The following is an 18,919-nucleotide window of genomic DNA, read 5'->3' as shown; positions in this document are numbered from 1 at the left end:
GATGGGAAAATCGCAATGGCTGCATGCTGCATGTAAGTGATGGCAGCTCGCCAGGCATGAGACAAGGAACTTCATTGACCGCAACTATGTATTCACTAGGCAAACTAGTGCCTGTACAACTCCATGCAACAAACACAGTGAAAGCTGTGAGCCGCACCAGCCAAATGGAAGGGCTCCCTTTATTGTCCGCCCCTGTTTGTGCTACACACAATGCAGACTGAATGGAAGCTTCACAAAAGGGCTAGTAGTAGCAAGCCCTTCTCTGGAATGTGCAGCCGTTTCTCATTACCAGCTGGCTGATACGAGCCCCAGCCTTAGCTGTACTGCAGGGAATTTGCGAGACAGCGATGGCAGTGATACCAACACCACTGTTAACCGTTGGATCACTGCAGAGTTGTACTTTGTTTTATACAGGCACAAGCTTGTCTAGCACACAGCTTTACATCTTCGTTGTTCTCAGTCACCTACGTGTACCTGTCACATTGATGTATCAATATTGTGCAGGTTTTAATGTACTGGGCTGTACCTCGTGTACCATATTTGTACGCTGTTCGTAAAATACGGCAACAGCAGGACTTCAAGCAATAACAGCAGCGCAAGCGCAACTGACGCAAGAAAGGCGACAAAGATTAATGCAGCAGAGTTCATGTTGCCGCTCTTGGATCAAATGTGCTAACACTAAGGTTATCTCTTTAAGTATGAACCAACTAGCCCAAAAACAAGATTAGTTAAAGCAGCATACAACTCGATCCAGAGGCATTCTGCACCTCTCCCGTAAAGTGACAAAAGCCCGCACCTTTTTATCTCTGAGTCATGTTTAATCAGTACAAGAGCTCATTCCATGACCTCCTTACTGGCACACGGTTTGCATTGCAAAACACTGCATTGGCTTTCTGCAGCCATGCATTCGAAGAAAAAAAAAAAAAAAGCCACGATGAAATGACTCCCTCAATGAAAAAAAGAAAGAAAGAAACCCCCAGAAGGCAACTCGAGAGAAGCAAATAGTTCATGGCGCTACATTATGTGCACGTGGAGAGAGTCTCGATGAGACGAGCTGAATCCCAGCAGGAAGCCAACACGGAACGATGGAAGAGGCACCAAACAAACAAAGAAAAAAAAATGTTTCGGGAGATTTAAAAAGAAAAAAAAAATGTCCCACATCAGTGAAACGACAAGCACACTTGCAAGGCCTGTCCTGTGCATGCGATGCACCGGGAGAATAGTCTTGATGCGTGTGTAGTGGAACAATCACACAAGACAGAACAAGATCACACCACCCCCACACAAGGGCAGTCACTCCTACATTCCACTGGCTTCCGTTTTGTTGGACGCACAGCTTGTGTTGTTGTTGCTGCTGGGGGCTGTTGCATCATTTCGGGGCTGGCTTTGAGACTCGTCAAGTGAGCCGGCTTTGGTGAATAAATAGAGGGGCCTCTGGAAACCTGCACCAAGTGTAAGTAAACACGATCAGAACCATCAAGTACACACGACAGGTTCTTTGTTTTAATTTTTAGTGTGCTCTCAAGGCCACAGCTGTTATAAAACATAGAAATGCATACATGAAAATACAGCAGAAACAAACAAACCAATCTTTAAGAATGGCGACCGCTCCCGTGCTATAAATTGTCGTCCAATTTCTCTGACCAGCATTCCTTCTAAACTTCTAGAACATATGATCTCATCCAACCTAATGTCTCACCTGGAATCTATCATCTTCTTTTACCCTCGCCAGCACGACTTCAGAAAAACTATATTCATGCGAGACCCAACTTGCCGAGTTCACCCATGACATTCTGCATTTCATGGACTTTCATTTGCAGATTGATGCCATTTCTTGGATTACTCGAAAGCATTCGACCGCGTTTCCCACAATCACCTACTTCAAAAACTCGCATCTATCGGAATCCCAAATAGCTTGCTTACCTGGCTTGAACACTTCTTAAAAGGGCGCACACAGTTTACCTCTGCAAATAACCATAATTCATCTCTTAGCAGCATAACATCGGGTGTGCCACAGGGTGCTGGTTTATCGCCTCTACTTTTCCTCATCTACATCAATGACTTACTTGCTAACATTAAGAATAAATTACGTCTTTTCGCGGATGACTGTCCTATATTCCCTATTCCTATCAAAGGCTCAAATGACTGCACTATAACAGGATCTCGATTCCATCGCAGTATGGTGCGAGAAATGGTTCATGCCGCTTAACCTTACTAAATGCAAAGCTCTGTCATTCACCCACAACTACAGCTTAACAAGTCACACCTACACAATAAATTCAGCTCCTATCAATCATGCCCCGTCTTACAAATATCTCGGCATTCACATGACATCGACACTATCATGGGCAACTCATATTGACACCACCTGTTCTAATGCTTCACGCACCCTTGGATATTTAAAACGGAACCTGAAAGCTGCATCACCAGAAATAAAAAAGCTAGCATATCTAACATTCGTACGTCCGCAGTTAGAATATGCGTCATCTATCTGGCACCCTTCCCAATCATATCTTACCTATGACATAGAAGCAATACAAAATCGCGCTGCTCGGTTTATAACTTCCAATTACTCTCGTGAAACCAGCATAACTGCACTAAAACGCACACTTGAACTACCATCACTTGCTTTCCGCCGGATCATCTCTCGTCTCTGCTTGCTTCACACCTTTTATTACCACCCACATTCCAGGCATTCCCTATTAAATCCACCCTTACGTACATCCACTCGCTTAAGCCACAGTCGTCCCATAGCAAGCATTAACACCCGATCATCTGCCATCAACACTTCATTCTTCCCCGACGCAATAACCCATTGGAACCATCTCCCAGAAGATATTGCGTCATGCACTGACCGTAAAATGTCCGCGAAATGTTAAATAACCACATTGCTTAATTACCGATCCCACTTACCCTTACTCACACGATATTCCCCTTTTATCACAATTGTTCCTGGCTTGTTTTTGTTTATTGCTGTTTCTTTACTGTTCTGTACATTTGTTCTAACATTGTCGCAAGGATTAAAGCCCTCCCTTATGTAATGCCTCCGGGCCTTTAAGGCGAAAATAAATGAAATGAAATATGTCATGCACATCTTGGACTGATGATTTGTGCTATGGTGGAAAAAAATTCTTGGTGGAAAAGTCTTCAATAGTGACAGCCGAACTGGAAAACTGGTAAGGAGGCTTCTGTGTGAGACTGAAATTTCAAACTTGTGATGATGGTTTATATATGATTACATATGTTTGTGGGGGAAGAGGAGGCATAACTAGGAGCAATTGTGACATTACATTTTATAAAACAGTGAAAGGTGGAAGCACTTGCACAAGAGGTGAAAGTTGTAAAGGTGTTTTAATTTTAGCGCTGAACTTAAGTTGCGCGACTAGAAAGAATCCAACAAGGAGCACATGCACTAATACCAAATGACAACTAGAAAACCGATGCGAGCTTAAATAGAAATGGACAAGTGAAAATCGAGCAAAAATGGAACCAAGTTTGGATTATCGAGAACGAAAATGCCAACTTGCTTTTCGTTTTGCTGCATGAATGTGGGTTGTACTAATAATCGCACAACACAGCCACATCCAACTTGAAAAGTCTGAACTGATTGAATTTTCCCACAACCTCGTATTTTCAATTGACTCCGGCACACAGATAAACTGCATCATGTTAGATTTTTCGAAAGGCTTTTGATGCAGTTCCACATTCTTTACTCCTTTTCGAACTATCCTACCTTGGCCTGCCACAATGCATTCTTAAATGGCTAGCAGATTATCTGACAAACCGATACCAAAAGTAGTAATTAAAGGATCATATTCAGGCTCAGTCTTAGTATCATCAGGCATCCCACAGGGGTTCATGCTTGGACCACTTTTGTTTTTGGTATATATTAATGATATAGGCTTAGACATTATTGTATGCCGATTATATGCTGATGACTGATTTATAGGGACATTAACAGTCACATAGGCACCGCTACCTTAGAGGCAGATCTCGACCAAATAGATTCGTGGTGCCGTAAATGGCATATGACTTTAAATAATTCCAAGTGTTATCATATCATCCAGTTTTCTAAAAAGCACGAAACCATAGGAAACTACTACTATTTAAATGGTCAACAAATAGCAACTGAGAAATCAAAATACCTAGGAGTTATATTTTCATCAAACCTAACTTGGAACAGCCATATAAACTACGTAACCATAAAAGCTAGGTGCGTATACTTAACTCTTTGAGAAGAAACTTCAGGAAAGCATCGTGTGCAGTCAAAGAGGTTTTATATTTTTCTAATGTTTGCCCTGTCTTGGAATATGCTTCTGTAGTATAGGACTCTGAGTCTAACTCTTGCTAATAAGTTAGAAGCTATCCAAAATAATGCATCGTGGTTTGTAACTAACTGGTATCAGATTAACACTAGCGTCACCACCCTAAAAACATGCTCAATTGGGACACGCTTGGTATCCGCCATACCGTATCTAGGTGTTCACTACTAGATCAAATTGATCGGAACAATTCCGTCATCAACCGCCGCGTTTTCCTAAAACCACCTATTTACGTATTGCAAAGACATGACCGTAACAGAAAAATGCGCAAAATGTCTTGCCGAACAAAAGTACTGCAGTCGTCTTTCTTTTCCCGCAGCATTAAAGAATGGAACAAACTGCCTCAGGATGTGGGGTCGACGAATGACAAAAATTTCAACCATTACCTTTTCACCTTTCAACCATTATTCCTGTTTGTTCTGTAACATCCCCTCTACAGCAATGCCTTCAGGTGATTTGTAGTAGTATCATAATAAATAAATAAGTAAATATACACCCATCATTACAAATGTACAGTATTAGTGAGATGTCCATGTCAGCAAAAAAACATTTTAGATTTAGTTCATTACACAGAATAACTAGTTAATCCCGGGTTCATTATATCATGGTTCAGCTGCGCCATTTAAGTTCCACTGATTCTAGCCTCTAATGTCCAGTGCTAAATTACATTTCCAAAAGTCACAAATTAAGATGTGAAATGTCTCAAAGTTACATAATTTTATTTGAAGGAGCTGCAGACTCCTTTGAAAAATATTCAAGGCAGTAGAATGATACTTTGTGTTTTCTGTGGATCTTGATAATCACAGAGTAGTTAATCTCTATTTAGTCTACAGTCAGTCATGTTGCATTTTCCTTTTCTGCAACAAAAACTGAATCAACAGCTCGAAGCACAAGCATAAATTAATTATTTGCTGCAGGCATTACAAGGAAGGAAAAAAGTATTGCTACACAGTTGCTGATGAAATGAGGCATGGCAAAAATACCGTCAAACAAGGTAGTGCTTATAGCAAAATAGTTATCTGCACTGAAGTCGCACAGAGTATGGAGTGTGTTCGATTTACACACAGCTTACCGTAAGCATTTTTTTTTACCCTTGCAACCGTTGGACTGAACTGGCAAAAACAAGTTGTGCACAGAAATGGGTGTGACGTGACTGAAGGGCATTTTAATCTAAACAACAAGTCGTAGGTGCTCTTGCCTCGCACTGTTTTACAAAACATTTTCATAATTGCTTTCTGTGTACCAGCCCCATCCCACCTGTAACCTACATTTCACCTCACATTGACCACCATCGCTAAATTGGAATTTTGCAGTGTACTAAACCCTGTACTCAGAGTCTTTCGTTCCCAGGACTTCAAAAGAATGGAGCCATGTTGCTGGCGCGGTTGTAGCAATCAAAGACGGCGAACAATGTCGCACACCCATTGCTGACATCAACCCAACCTCCGCATGATCTAACATCACCCTTTGCTGCATTTCTTTTCCTTCACATGTTGTTACCCACTCCTCTCTGTAACAACATTAGTCTCGAGGGTACAACGAAATAAGTTGAACTCAGCCAAACTGTGACTATGCAAGTTTGTGGCTGTCACGCTCGGCATGTCCAGTTCAATTTCCGAGAATTTTAAAGTGCCATTCAGATGTCACAACGTGGCTGCGTACCATGCCATAGTGTGGGGCTAGCACTTTCTTATCCATGCAGAACAGCAAACTCTCCTCACAGGCAATGATTAATGCTGACCACCTGAGTTGTGATTTCGTAATGTTGGCTTCTGCTCGATTCTATGCCACACATATCATCCACCGTTCACGACTAGCTGATCCCACTGATAACAAGATCACAGCACTACAGATGTGACCTCTACACCAAGTACACAAGCGACCTTACGTATCACACCCGCCAGAATTCAGCAGCTGCACCAAGGAACCAAACCCACAACCTTGAGCTCAGCAGCAAGAAAAAAACGCCAACGATTACAACACTCCCTAATACGAAGTTTGAGCGCAGCTCTATACGTGCTTGCATTTCACAATATATTGGCTGGTGGGGACGATCTGTCTCATTTGGCACGTTCCAAACAGAGGGAAGTGTGGCGCGACTGCTTCGCTAAACGAGAAATCGCGAGAGGCAGCGCGTGGGCACAATCCACAGCAGCAGCCACAAACAGACCTCTGCTCAGGCAGTGCTTTGCAGAGGCGAGCCAGAGCACCGAAGGCACTTTGACGACGCGAACTACCCTGGCGCCATGACGTAGCTATCATCACCATATTCCGTCTTGAGCAGTATTACTCTTCTCACGCTCCTGCCATACTCTCCCCTGCTTTTCACCTTATGGTTCCTCTGCACCCTCATCCTATGCTTTTCTCCTCGTGCTAGCTTCGCTCTCACAGTCTTTGATGTTTCGCTGTGCTCGTTTGTTCGGTTGTGAAGTACGACACCGATGCTCGCCGCAAGAACGACCGCTGCGCTCTAAAAAAAAAAAGAAAAAAAAAAAAAACCAGTGGGGGATTCCAGATTAATTTTGGACACCTGGGGTTCTTTAACATGCAGGGGCAGAGTCACGGGGGCTGTGCCCCTGCAATACAATCGTGCGCCCGTAAAAATAAATTGCAAACATACCACAAAGCCAATGTTTTAAGATGTCATCGCCAGGAGAAATCTGTTCTACGCACCCAGCATGAAATAGTGCGGCATCATCTGCTGAGCAAAACTCAACACACTATCTCGCCTCTCAGTGGTATCTCAGGCCCAACAGCATCAAAAGAAACAACTGATCTCAATAATACCAACAAGACAATGCTGATGTTAGGCCTCAGCTTGAGATGAGACATAGTGATGGCTGATTTTACTATTTATTTTTTTGCTGTCATGGCAAAGAGCAAATTGCAAGAGCTAATGCAGATCGAAGCAGCCTGACCACGGAGGACTGGTTGCTGCCATGTCACTGCGCAATTACACCATTTATGGAACTAGTTGCCACAAGGATTTTTGGGCAATAAGCAAAGTTTTCTGGCTGGCCACAGACCAGCGAAGCGATTGATCGCCGTCCATGACAGCAAAACCTGTCGCTGTCACTCAAAAATCGCATGCATGTGGTTGGGCCTTAACAACAGAAAACATGCTGTTTTCAGTTGTCGAGAAACTAGCAAGCCTCAAAGCTGGCTACTCTAAATCACAAGATACCTGTTCCAGAGATGCGAAACAGGTGTTCCAATTTATTGCAGAAAAAATAAGCGTCACTGTTGAACTGCTATGTGGAACAATGGTGTATGTTGTTGCAAATTTTGCAAGCATGTTACCATAAATTACTTTTTGTTGCAGCTTTATGGCAAATGAACATGCTTCGCGCAATTGTAGCCTCTGACAAGTCCACAACTACAACATTATATTCAAGTACTATTCAATTTGACTGATTGTTAAAATATGGCGAATACAGTCGAACCCGGATATATCAAACCCGGATGTAACGAATTATGGCATATAATGAACAGCTGTAAAATCCCCTTGAAAATGTTTATATAAAGTTTTTGTTTTATATATCAAATTATTGATTTATCAAACTATTTCACTATCCCCTTCAAGTTCAATATATCCAGGTTTGACTGTAATTATCACATAATGAGCTCATAACTGATAGAACTTCTTGTCCGCCAGCGCAATAGTGTGATGCCATCAGATGCACGACTTATTTTTACAACAGTTTTCAGAAAATTTCTCCCATCATGAAAAACAATTGAAGGGCCACTTAGTTATTCCTACGTTCCAATGTTCAATAATTACAATGCAAAAGCATTGCAACCATTGCGCGCACGATGCCAATGCACTTGTAGTCGTTGAAGAACTACATGACCGAAACGTTTGGACGCATAAGTGGCGTCTCTGCTTACGTACTTGGCTTACTTGCAGGTTTGTAGCCTTTTCGGACCATTGTGTGGTCATGCCACTACTGGCCTTAATTACCTTCGCCAATGGTTGTGTGTTTGTAGCCTTTTTGGACCTTGGCATGGTCACACCAGCAGCAGCCTTAACACCAAAGGTGGTGGGTTCGACTCACAGCAATTTTCGTAGGTTTGTAGCCTCTTCGGGGCATTTCATGGTCACGCCAGTGTCAGCCTTAACACCAAAAGTGGTGGGGTCGACTCCTACTAATGTTTGTGGGTTCGTAGCCTTTTCAGACCATAACGTGGTCATGCCAAGACAGGCATTAATTACCTTCGCCAATGGTGGCAGGTTTGCAGCCTTTTCGGACCTTGGCACGGTCACGCCAGTGTCGGCCTTAACACTGAAGGTGGTGGGTTTGACTCGCACTAATGTTAGCGGGTTCGTAGCTTTTCGGACTGTGGTGGCCAACACCGGCCTTAATTACCTTTGCCAATGGTGGTGCGTTCGTAGCCTCTTCAGGCCTTGGCGTGGTCATGCCAATGCCGGCCTTAATTAACTTGGCCTTAACACCAAAAGTGATGGGTTCGACTCACACCAATGGTCGCGGGTTTGTAGCCTTATTGGATCCTGGCATGGTCACGCCAACGCCAGCCTTGATTAACACCAAGGGTGGTGGGTTCGACTCACACCAATGGTCAAAGCTTCGTAGCCTTATTGGACCCCGGCGTGGTCACGCTAACGCCAAATTTTCTGCTACATGGGGCATACAATGCTTTCACATTAACATATGGTGTATCAAACAGCTGCGTGCAGTAGAAGCACTCATGCCTCCAAATGCAGCCAAGCTGCTCTACGAACTGTAGCTGAGTAAAAAAGAAACGGAGCGAACGTTCAAAGCACCCACCTTTAGAAGCATGGGAAGGCGTGGCGACAAGTTCACACTTTGCAAAGCCGACTTCTGGTGAAAGCAGGTACTCGTTGAACTGTTCTGGCCGAAGGGTAATTGCATGGAAGTGTTTATATGTAGTCTCCTGCAAAGAGAGCTTTGCGTCAGTACAATCCTTTTCTGGATGGGCAACAGTGGGACTGTCAAAGTGCAATAATGCCTAAGTTACTGAGGAGAGGAAAAGTGTTCACAAAGCTTTAATGCACTGGATGCATTCGAATACAATGATGTGAGCAAGATGTCAAGTTGCAAAAAAACTTGGATGTTCCTGCAGGAGCAGAAAAACTAGCTGGCTAGAGCCAGAGGGCAGTGTGGTGCTAATGCCTACAGGAGCGAGAAGTATGTATGATGGCTCAGCCAGCATGGGAATGATAGTGTAGTAGTACAAAATGTGTTACAGTACAGTAAACAGCCTTGCGACTTTGCAAATTGATAATTTTGAACAAAATATTGCATTATAATTTTAATAACTGAATGATTATAGACATATGCAATGACTTGCTGCATTGTATTTAGAAAGCTATGACTCTGTGGAAATTTGATAAGATATAGCATAATGCCACAGGAACATTTGAAGCCACAAGCACACAGACGAACATATCCATCTACTAACTGCCCATCTAGACAATGATAATGTAGTTACGCCATTTGCTCAATTCTATAGCTGGCTGATCACACTAATGCAGGCGGAGTGTCGCTCTGACCACTGAAGATGTGTGAAAAGGAAAAGCATCAGAAAAGGAACTGTGAAAAAAAATCGAGCTCCAGTTGCAGTCTCTCCTCAGCCCCTGTAAGTGCCAGAGTTGCCTTTAGTAATTTCGTTAGAAACTATATGGTCTAGGCTATCAAGGGCCTTCAGCTTTGAGAACACACCCCTCCAAAAGATCCACAAGCCTTCAAGGGATGCACCAGAAAATCTGCAACACGCGTTAACAAAATGATTACCATACAGTTACCATCACCTGTCTGTGTACGTCTTCACAATTTAGTCGAAGCTAAGCACTTGCACCATCAGAGCAGTGTCTCAGCATGTTCGCGCTGGCTTCGCTTACCACTGCAACGCTTATCTGTGTCTCGTGCACATAAACGCTGTGCGCACATGGCCATACTGTGTATACTGCTGAGGCATGGATGAGCCTTCTCACCCAGTCAGTTGGATACTGGCTAATGCAACAAAATCAGCAGTGCCTATTCACATCATATAAGTGCAAGCTCACTCAAAGCATGCCCTTAAGCTGGTATCCCAAGCAGCACTAAAACCACAAGGACAGACATAAGAAAGACTACATAGAACACTAGTCTAGCATCATGTGTTGTCTTTTGTATGTGTGCGCTTATATATTTTTTTAGCGCTATTCAGGATCCCAGTTATGACAGACCAGCTAGCCTACACTACTGCCTTGGTCCTTATATTTTTGGCATCTGTCTGCACTACCCAAGGAAAGTACTGCCTTCCTTAAATGCTGCCTTAAACAAGTCAGTGTATGCCCTGTCTATTGCATGTTGTGTTCCACCTTTAGGTGCACAACTATGCTTAAGAATGAAATAAAAAACCTGAACAGATTTAGGTTTGCCAACAACCATCGCCTGCAAGCAAAAGAGTTATGGGACTATTTTAATATGCACATTAACTACGTGATTAACAATGCCAACCGCATTCTTGCTTTTTTTGCGCCAAAGTTCTTCTTTGGCACTTGTTTCCTTAAAACTGCTTCTTTATAAAATATTGGTCAGATAAAAAATAGAGTACACTTCTTCAATCTGGGACCCTCACTCTTCTACACTTGTATCTGCACTTGAAGTCATCCAGAACCATTCAGGGAACATATTCTGTGATGGTCACTTTCGGCAATACTAACGCCTTTGCATGATGTAGTGCTCAACCAGCCAGTTGGCTCACCTGATTTTGCTCAATCAGGCAATCAGCACGCACCTGACAGACAGGGCGATAATATCCCCAGAAGTGATTGTCGCATAATACGTCCCCAACTTGGTTCATTATTGCCAACTATTCTCATGTTACTGCAATAAAGTCTTCTCTTGACCTCCCTATTCTTTCCGACAGGCCAAAACCAGCCCACTTATGTCTTTTTCAAGAGATCTTCTTTACTGACCCTGAGCTTTAGCACATTTTCCCATCCCTTAAAACCAGACCATCCCTTAAAAGTTCAAGTGCCATTTTACCAGACTAACTTCAGTTCTGGATGGCACCAGCTGAACAAAGAACAGATGAGAGAGGATATATTGTGATGACTATGATCACGTTAATTAAGGTAGTGGCAGCTACCCTCACAAGGATATTCGCCAATAGTTGGATGGCTTTTGCAAATGTATTTAGAGGAGTGAACCCAAAAGTATCATTAATGATAAATAAATGAAAGCAAGGAGAGTAGAGATATCCTGTGATTGAGCAGTAAGCCTGAATGAACACAATTGCAAAAAATACTTAAGAAGAGAAGAGAAACAAAAGGCAATAAGATTAAGAGTGGCATTCACAAATGAATTTCATCATGGAGATGCATATATCTCCGAGAGCAAGAAAGGAGAGTTCAAGGCCAAACCCAGTTCTCGCAGTAGAATTCATGTAAAGCTTTTTTTTTTGTCAGGGAGAAGAGTGGAAAATCGGGAGGCGGAGATACCAACCGTGAGCTTCTTCTTCTTGGCATAGGAGTGAAAGGGCTGTGCCTCGAGGAGCATGCGCCCACCAGGCCGCAGCTGCCGGTGCATACGCTTAAAGAGGAACCGCACGCCATCGTCACCCCAGTTCAGATGCACCCACTTGGTCAGGCTCAGGCAGAGAATCATGTCAAACTCCTCCTGCTGCGCTTCCAGCTGGGAATCACTGTCCAGTATGTAGTTGCCCTGCACATGGACAAAAACAACTCTCGCTCAAGTGCCGATGTCTAAATGAGATATGTAAGAACGCAATTTCAGTGGCACTACAGTTGCACATACTGCACACAAAAAAAAAGGTTGCATGCAAACATAAAAGCTGGCCAGGCAAGCACATACAAAAACAGTTGCAGTCACTGAAGTATCTTTGCAGAAGCATTTATCTCATGCCAACCCTCCAATACTACAGCAATGCCAATAAAAAAGTAAAGCAATGACAGAAAAAATTTGTTTTGCATCATTTGTGGCTGCTCTCTGAAGAACAGATGCTCAAGTGACAGGTGCAGCTGTTTGGTAGTCTAATCTTTACAGCAGGAACTTAGGTAAGGATAAAATACTGCACTTTTGTTCCTTGCAAGCATGCACACACACACACACACAAAGGAAGAACACCGCTCTTCCATGCCTCGGAAAATTTGAAAGAGAAAGGAATACCAGTGGGCTTTCTTTTTTCTTATTTCAAGATGGTAATGATAGCAACAAATAAAAGAGAGAGAGATAAAGCAGAAGTATGTATGCAGCCTGTGCGCACACTGCCTTATCAACAATGGACTGTCAAAAATCTGAACGTGCCAGCGAAACAATGCTAGACAAACATGAAAAATCTAGAACACCGCTTCTGTGTACGGGCACCCTAAAATACTAGAGGAAGGTATAACCAATTACTAAATAAACGGGTAATGCAGCCTCTTGCAGAGAAAATTTTAGGCCCGATTCCCTGCCCAGCCCACTTTTGCAACAAGTACAGGCAAACTTGTTGCCATCACTGCTTTAGGGACAAAATGAAGCGCTCCCACAGCAAATAGAATGATACACCACTAGGAATGTGCACTTAACATTCTGTTATCGAATGTCACAGAAGCAGGGCATAAAGACCCAATACTTATTTTTATGCGTAAATGTACATCTGATTCATGCATTGGCCCCTTCCTGCCAAGGATGGTGAAGAAATGCTTCAACTATAGCGGCTTTGTTACTGGTTAAGTAATCCTCTGAACGGTGGACCCCATTGTACACACAAGTACCTAATGCTTTCTTTTCATAAACATTGCATATAAGTGAGTTTGTTCTTTGAAAGTGCGAGATATTTACCACCGACAAAAAACGACATCCCTTGACTGCAACAAAAGAGCCAAAATAATGCGCATCACTGAATACACCTGAGGCCACACTAACCTAGAACACTTAGCTGAATTGAATTTGTTGGAGGAGTGATTATATACCTCCACCACAGCTTCACAGGTGAGACAGATACCAAAGAGATGCCACTGAGCCGCTAAGAGAAGCCGCAGCACAATAGAATAAGCGTTTAGTGTTGGCGCAGAGTTCCTAGGGCCAGCTGTGAGCCAGATAAGAAGCCCCACAACAAGGTGTGTCCCTGGCAATCAGCCAACGTGCCCTTTCATGCGAATCCATGCTACCAGGCATACTGTTCTGTCGTCTATGTAAGCAAAAATTTTGCCTGTGCACTTCAGGCAATTCTAAAACAACCAAGAGATACTTTTGCTTCAAGTACTATGAATAGCAAAGAAATGCCCTCAAGTACTCTTGAAATATTTTTGTGGCCTTTGTGTGTGAGGGCGCAAATGCAGCATCAAAGAAGAATAGCTGAACAGAATTGAGAGAAAGTTTGCAGCGTTTCAAGTGCTGGCTTAATTTAGAATAATGTCTTTAAATTCACCTTAATACACTCTACAGAGCAGACACCTCAAAGGGGACTTGAGACCAAGGCCACTTAAGAAGTTGAGAGAGTTTCAAAAGGCAGGCAGCATCTTGTCCAACATAATTACCGTGGACACCAGTATCAGTCAAATGAAAGTTAATCTCCAGCCGTTACTTTCAACACAAACAAATGAGAACTGCACAAATGAGAACTGCACTCTGCTAAAACATATCACAGTGACCGCTGAGCACCCTGAAGCATACAGAAAAATAATACGCTTTATTCTATTCATGGCTGCAGCATTTTGAAAGGGTCTTATGAACAATTATACTCCCGTTTGCATGATTAAAGCTTAAAAAGGTTGCATCCATTTCAGACAGACATTATACAGATATGCCTACCTAATCTTGTTACATTCATGGATATGTGTATGCGTACATGGCATACATATGCACACACAAAGAAAATACATGTGTTACATCCCAAAAGAACAAAAATTGCACTATACAGGAAGATCAAGTTTCAAGTTCTATCCAAGTAAAATAACAAAAATAACTTGAAGCCCGATCTATGAGCTGCATTTCCAATTGATTGGGACAAAAAGTGTGGTCTTCGTAAACCATTTCCATCATAAATCTAAAATATGCAGCAGTGAACAAAAATATATATATATATATTTTTTTTTGTTGATTTCGTCGATATAGCATGGCTAAATCTTTCACTAGGCTGACCTCTACAGTTACCATTAAAATTTCTCTCACCAGTATACATGTATTTACACATGTACACGTACAAGGTTTCCTTGCAATATATCCTTGGAATATGCAAGTTGTATGAACAATGGGGCAGCTATACAGTGTGAGACATGTAACATGGTAGTGTGTGCAGCAGGCAGATGGCTATGGTCTGGCACAGCACATCAACTTTCTGATCAGTTTAAGCTCACAAGGGCCCAAAATGCAAAATATATTCTTGTTCACCAATGTACATAGTCTGCAGGGTTCTAATGCACACTCGCACGGATTATTAATTTCACCCCTTCTCTAAAGTGAAAAAAAAAAGAAAAAGCAAGGCATTTCTGATGTGTTCTTGGCATGGCATAACTTGATACCACACAATTCATTTTATGGTGGATGATAATCGTGCTGTTAACGCCCCTCAGAACGTGTCTGGCGTGATTGGTGAAGGAAATAGAAGCACCACGATACTTGAGATAGGAACAGCCATAATGATGGCATGGCTTATTGCAAGGGCAAGTGAAGAATTATGCTCACTCCCATCTTCTAAAAAAAAAAAAAAATTATCTTTGCCACTTTATCAGCCCTCTCCATGTCAGGTCGCTGTCTCTCCTGTCGCTGCTGTGCAAGTTCAGACACATCTGGTCAGTTCAATCCTGACTGTGATGCGAGAAACAATGACTCTTCAGCTGGTCATCTGCGCCAAAGAGGAACAGCTTGAAGTGATTCATCTTCTGCGTTTTGAAGGCGAGCTTTGTGCCATACAAAACAATGGACAAAATGTTGACAAAGAGGACATTGAAGAACGCCTCCAATGAACCAAACTGTTGAGACACTTTTCTTTTCATCTTTGGAGATGGCCTAGCAGAAAAGCAAGAAGAGTGCCACTGAAGCTGTTCGGGAGACGAAAATAGCAAACTGGTTGGCGTTCACCGCATAAACCAACATTCTGAAAAGCATGCAGCACAGCCTACAACAGTTTTAACAGCACAACACTTTCCAGACTCTAGGCCTGTTTTCAGGCCAGATACAGCGAGTTGAACAAAGAGGACCGAGTTCTTCCTAGTTATACACACTATATAACATGCCTGGTCAAGTAAGGCAGCCATAGTTTGTTGTAAAACAGTCAAAACTAAAACGATGTAGCCTGTCCAAACTTGCACAGCACTGACTGGAGATATTGAACCCCCCCCCCCCTCCCCACCCTCTTTTTTTTTTTTTTTTTGGAAAATGCTGATAAGAGAGTGTGGAGAACAGATAATTTCTTTTTTTCCAGACAACCTTTTGTCACCCTTGTTTGACACAATCTTGGGATAGCTGGTGCTCTTTAGACCTCTCTGCTCGTGTCTTGTTTTCTTGCAAAAAAAAAAAAAAAAAAAAGGTGGCTTAGTTATCGTGCAGCGTAATATGGGCAGCGTCCCTCAAAAATTATAAAATTATAACGGTAATGCATTCACCATGGAACAACTTAGCAACAATAAGTTAATTTGGTGTATACATATTTTTTAAAGGCTCCATTTACCCTTGCTCAGAAGACTGGTTATTAAATATAAACCTCATGTAAGCAATTTTGGCAGACGACAGCGACAAGCAATGCGATAGGGATGACTGTCACCACCACTCATCGTCTTGAAGTTGAACCCCAAGCATGCAACACATTTTCCGAGGTGTCAGTATGAGGGTAGGAAATACGGCCCAGAGCATATGCGACACATGCTCTAATAATTTAGGTTGATTTGTTTAGCTGTACAGAGCAGCATAAACATTACTAAAAGTATTATTGTGGGTGTTTTTTATCCTCAGCACATATCAAAATTCGTTTGTTCGCTCGTTCCGTGCGACAACCAGTAGTGTGCCACTGATTTAAATCCTGTTCCGGCTTCAAGCTATTGGCTAGTTGCTTGTAACACTTCCGCGCGACCTGCAGCTAATTTCAGATTTCCAAAACCGAGCGATCGAGCGACAAGAACAAGCAATTATGTCTCGCGGCGGTCCTTATTGTCACTCGAAGCCAGCACTCGTCGCTGTCATGCACAAAATTGCTTGCATGGGGTTAATACTATAACCTAGAAAAAAAAAAAAAAATAGAAGCCAAAGTTCCCTTTTTCAGTTAACACACCCAAGCTGCAATGCCAGTACACTAGTCCAATGCCATCGATTGTAAAATACTTTTGTCTGCTTGGGCCATTATTTAGAAATTTTGTTGCTTTGAAGTCTGAAATCTTGTTCCTGTGTTCTTAGGGCAATATATCGATAAACTAACTAGTACCGAAGTATGCTACCTGAACATCATCAGGTAGAAACTTAAACCGGGTTACTTCAGCCTTGCCAAGAGTTAAGATGGTGTTTACATGGCCGCTCCAGCCCACCCTACCAAGCTCATGGCAAACCGTTACATTTGCAGTGAAGGCAGTGGGTTGTGCCAATGCTTGCGCAGAAACTACGCTGACACTGAAGTCCTCTCAAGGCAGCTTGGTTAGTGGAAGTTGGCACGAACAGACAATGGCGTCAGTTCGCAGTTAACCTTGTATTCCACTATTCGCGCGTGTCAAAAGATGCCGGCGCTCACCTCGACGAAGAATACGTTGTTGGGGAAGGCCACGGACTCGGCCTGCCGGCCGGGCAACGCCGCCGCCGCGATGGGACCGTGGCAGATGGCCATGGACACCGGGAACCGCATCTCGCCGGCCAGTGCCGCCGTCAGGTAGTGCCGCACGTTGCGACGGGCCGCGCGGATCAGGCCGCCGTCGATGTCCAGCCCGATCACCTTGCGCGGCGCGTAGTCGCGCGCCAGCGACAGCGTCAGGTGGCCCACGTTGCAGCCGATGTCGAGCACGTCCAGGCCGCAGAACCACTCCTTCTTCATCGCCTTGAGCCGCGGGTCCTCCTGGCCGCCGCCGTTCCGGTAGCCGTAGTACCTGTTGTAGTTGCCGTATTGGAAGTGCGCGTCCTTCGGCCTGAAGTGAACCTGCTTGGCGCTGGCCGCCGGACGGGACGATGCGGCGGCGGCCGCGGAGCCGCTGCCGGTCGAACGTCGCGACTCGGCCGACGACTTGCGCCGCGAGAACTTGACGGGCGAACCCTGAGGCACGACGGGGGAGACGATCTTGTCGGCGGGGCAGGGAGCAGCCGAGGACGACGAAGAGGCCGAAGCAGCGGACGAAGCGAGCGGGCCTGTGGCGCTCCCAGACGTCTTCCGGGAGGTCGTCGGCGGCGCCGCGGTGACGGCCGGAGAGGGCGTCGTCGTTGACTGTGCGGCTGGCGCCGCTGCGTCGGCAGCGGAGGCGGGAGCATCTACGAGGTCGCCCGCCGCAGAGGACGCAGTGGCCGAGGCGTCTGCTGCGGCATCAGAAGCAGCTGTAGCGGCAGGAGTCGCGTTACTGCCGTCAGCGGTACCGGAGTCGTCCTCACTTCTGGACTTGCGCTTGTACCGGCGCTTTCGTCTGCGCGACCCGGGGGAGATGAGCTTGAACTCGATGTCTTCTCCCGTGTTCAGGTTCAGCGGGTCGTTGATGTTGGGCGGGATGAGGACCTCCACCTGAGTCCTGTGCCGCGGGGTTGGCACCGGAGACGACTTGGGCGTTACGGCGTTTGCGCGCTTGTTCACTTCGTCGTTCTCGAAGCTGGCCAGGTTAAGCGGGTCGTTGATGTTGCCGCCCAGCAGGAATTTGGTCGGCGGCGTGAACAGGTCGCGCCGTCGCCTCTTGAACAGGTGCTTGTGTTCGGCCAAGGAGCCAAATGACTGGCGGCGTTTTCCGAAAGTGCCCTTGCCCGACGGCGCGGGTGGCTTGTTCTGGTTGCTTGCGGGCTCCTCTCGAGCAGCCGCGGGCTTTCTGAGCCCGCCAGATTCGGCCGCGGCCCCGTTAGCGGGCTTCAGCGTCTTCGGCCGATGATCGACGCTCGCCGAACGACAGATCGTCCGCTGGAACACGGCCGTCGATCCTCTCTTGGACGACATGTCCACGTGAATTCCCGGTACGGCCACCGCCGTCTCCATGCTTTCTGCCGATTTTCGTCGGGCACTACGTGATATGCGCCTGTTGAGGAGGGAGGGGAAGACAAAAATCAAATTACGTTGTCGCAACGTTGAGCAGCCGTCGCGCCCAGCAGTCCCACGTGGTGTTGTTTACACGCTACGCGCGCTAGGAGCGAGGGTACACACGGACGCCATCTTGCTCCAAGGCGCCTACGGCGCTACGGCCTGGCGAACCGCGCTGGGCGGGCGCGGCATGCTTTCGCCGAGCGCAGTAGCTCAAAGATGACCGTAGGCGATCAGTTTTACCTGAGAAGGGCTTCGCCGTAGCTGAAACTAGTCAGCACCGAGCCAAATAACGCTTCGTAAGGTCCCCGAAGTGGACGCCTAGTAACAAGCTTGCCAGCTCCAGCATAACTGCAAATGGCAGCGCGCTCTCCGATTTTGCCGTCGCGAGATTGGCTGCCGGTCGCGCCGCCTGTCGTCGACCTAATTGAGAAATA

At 44.9% G+C, this 18,919-nt stretch overlaps 1 protein-coding gene across 1 annotated transcript; it reads right to left on the bottom strand.

The window, feature by feature from the left end:
* Positions 1-797: 797 nt before the first annotated feature.
* LOC126547759 (7SK snRNA methylphosphate capping enzyme-like) lies at positions 798-18,821 on the bottom strand. The gene is made up of 5 exons (XM_050195735.3): positions 18,726-18,821; positions 17,013-18,480; positions 11,795-12,013; positions 9,110-9,236; positions 798-1,442 (listed from the first exon to the last, which is right to left on the bottom strand). The coding sequence occupies exons 2-5, from the start codon at positions 18,438-18,440 to the stop codon at positions 1,300-1,302; spliced, it is 1,917 nt and encodes a 638-aa protein (XP_050051692.1). The 5' UTR covers positions 18,441-18,480; positions 18,726-18,821; the 3' UTR covers positions 798-1,299.
* Positions 18,822-18,919: the final 98 nt, after the last annotated feature.

This window comes from Dermacentor andersoni, chromosome 3, assembly GCF_023375885.2.
Source record: "Dermacentor andersoni chromosome 3, qqDerAnde1_hic_scaffold, whole genome shotgun sequence".
NCBI classification, from domain to species: domain Eukaryota; kingdom Metazoa; phylum Arthropoda; class Arachnida; order Ixodida; family Ixodidae; genus Dermacentor; species Dermacentor andersoni.
The sequence above is the reverse complement of the archived record's forward strand: the minus strand, read 5'-3'. Positions and strand labels throughout refer to the sequence as shown.

Bases quoted from the DNA above. Each gene is read 5' to 3' on its own strand.
- LOC126547759 (XM_050195735.3), bottom strand. From the start codon at position 18,440: ATGGAGACGGCGGTGGCCGTACCGGGAATTCACGTGGACATGTCGTCC. The intron at 12,014-17,012 runs GTGAGCGCCGGC...GTCCATGTGCAG, and splicing joins ACAACGTATTCTTCGTCGAG to GGCAACTACATACTGGACAG. The intron at 1,443-9,109 runs GTGGGTGCTTTG...CACTTGGTGCAG, and splicing joins GCCTTCCCATGCTTCTAAAG to GTTTCCAGAGGCCCCTCTAT.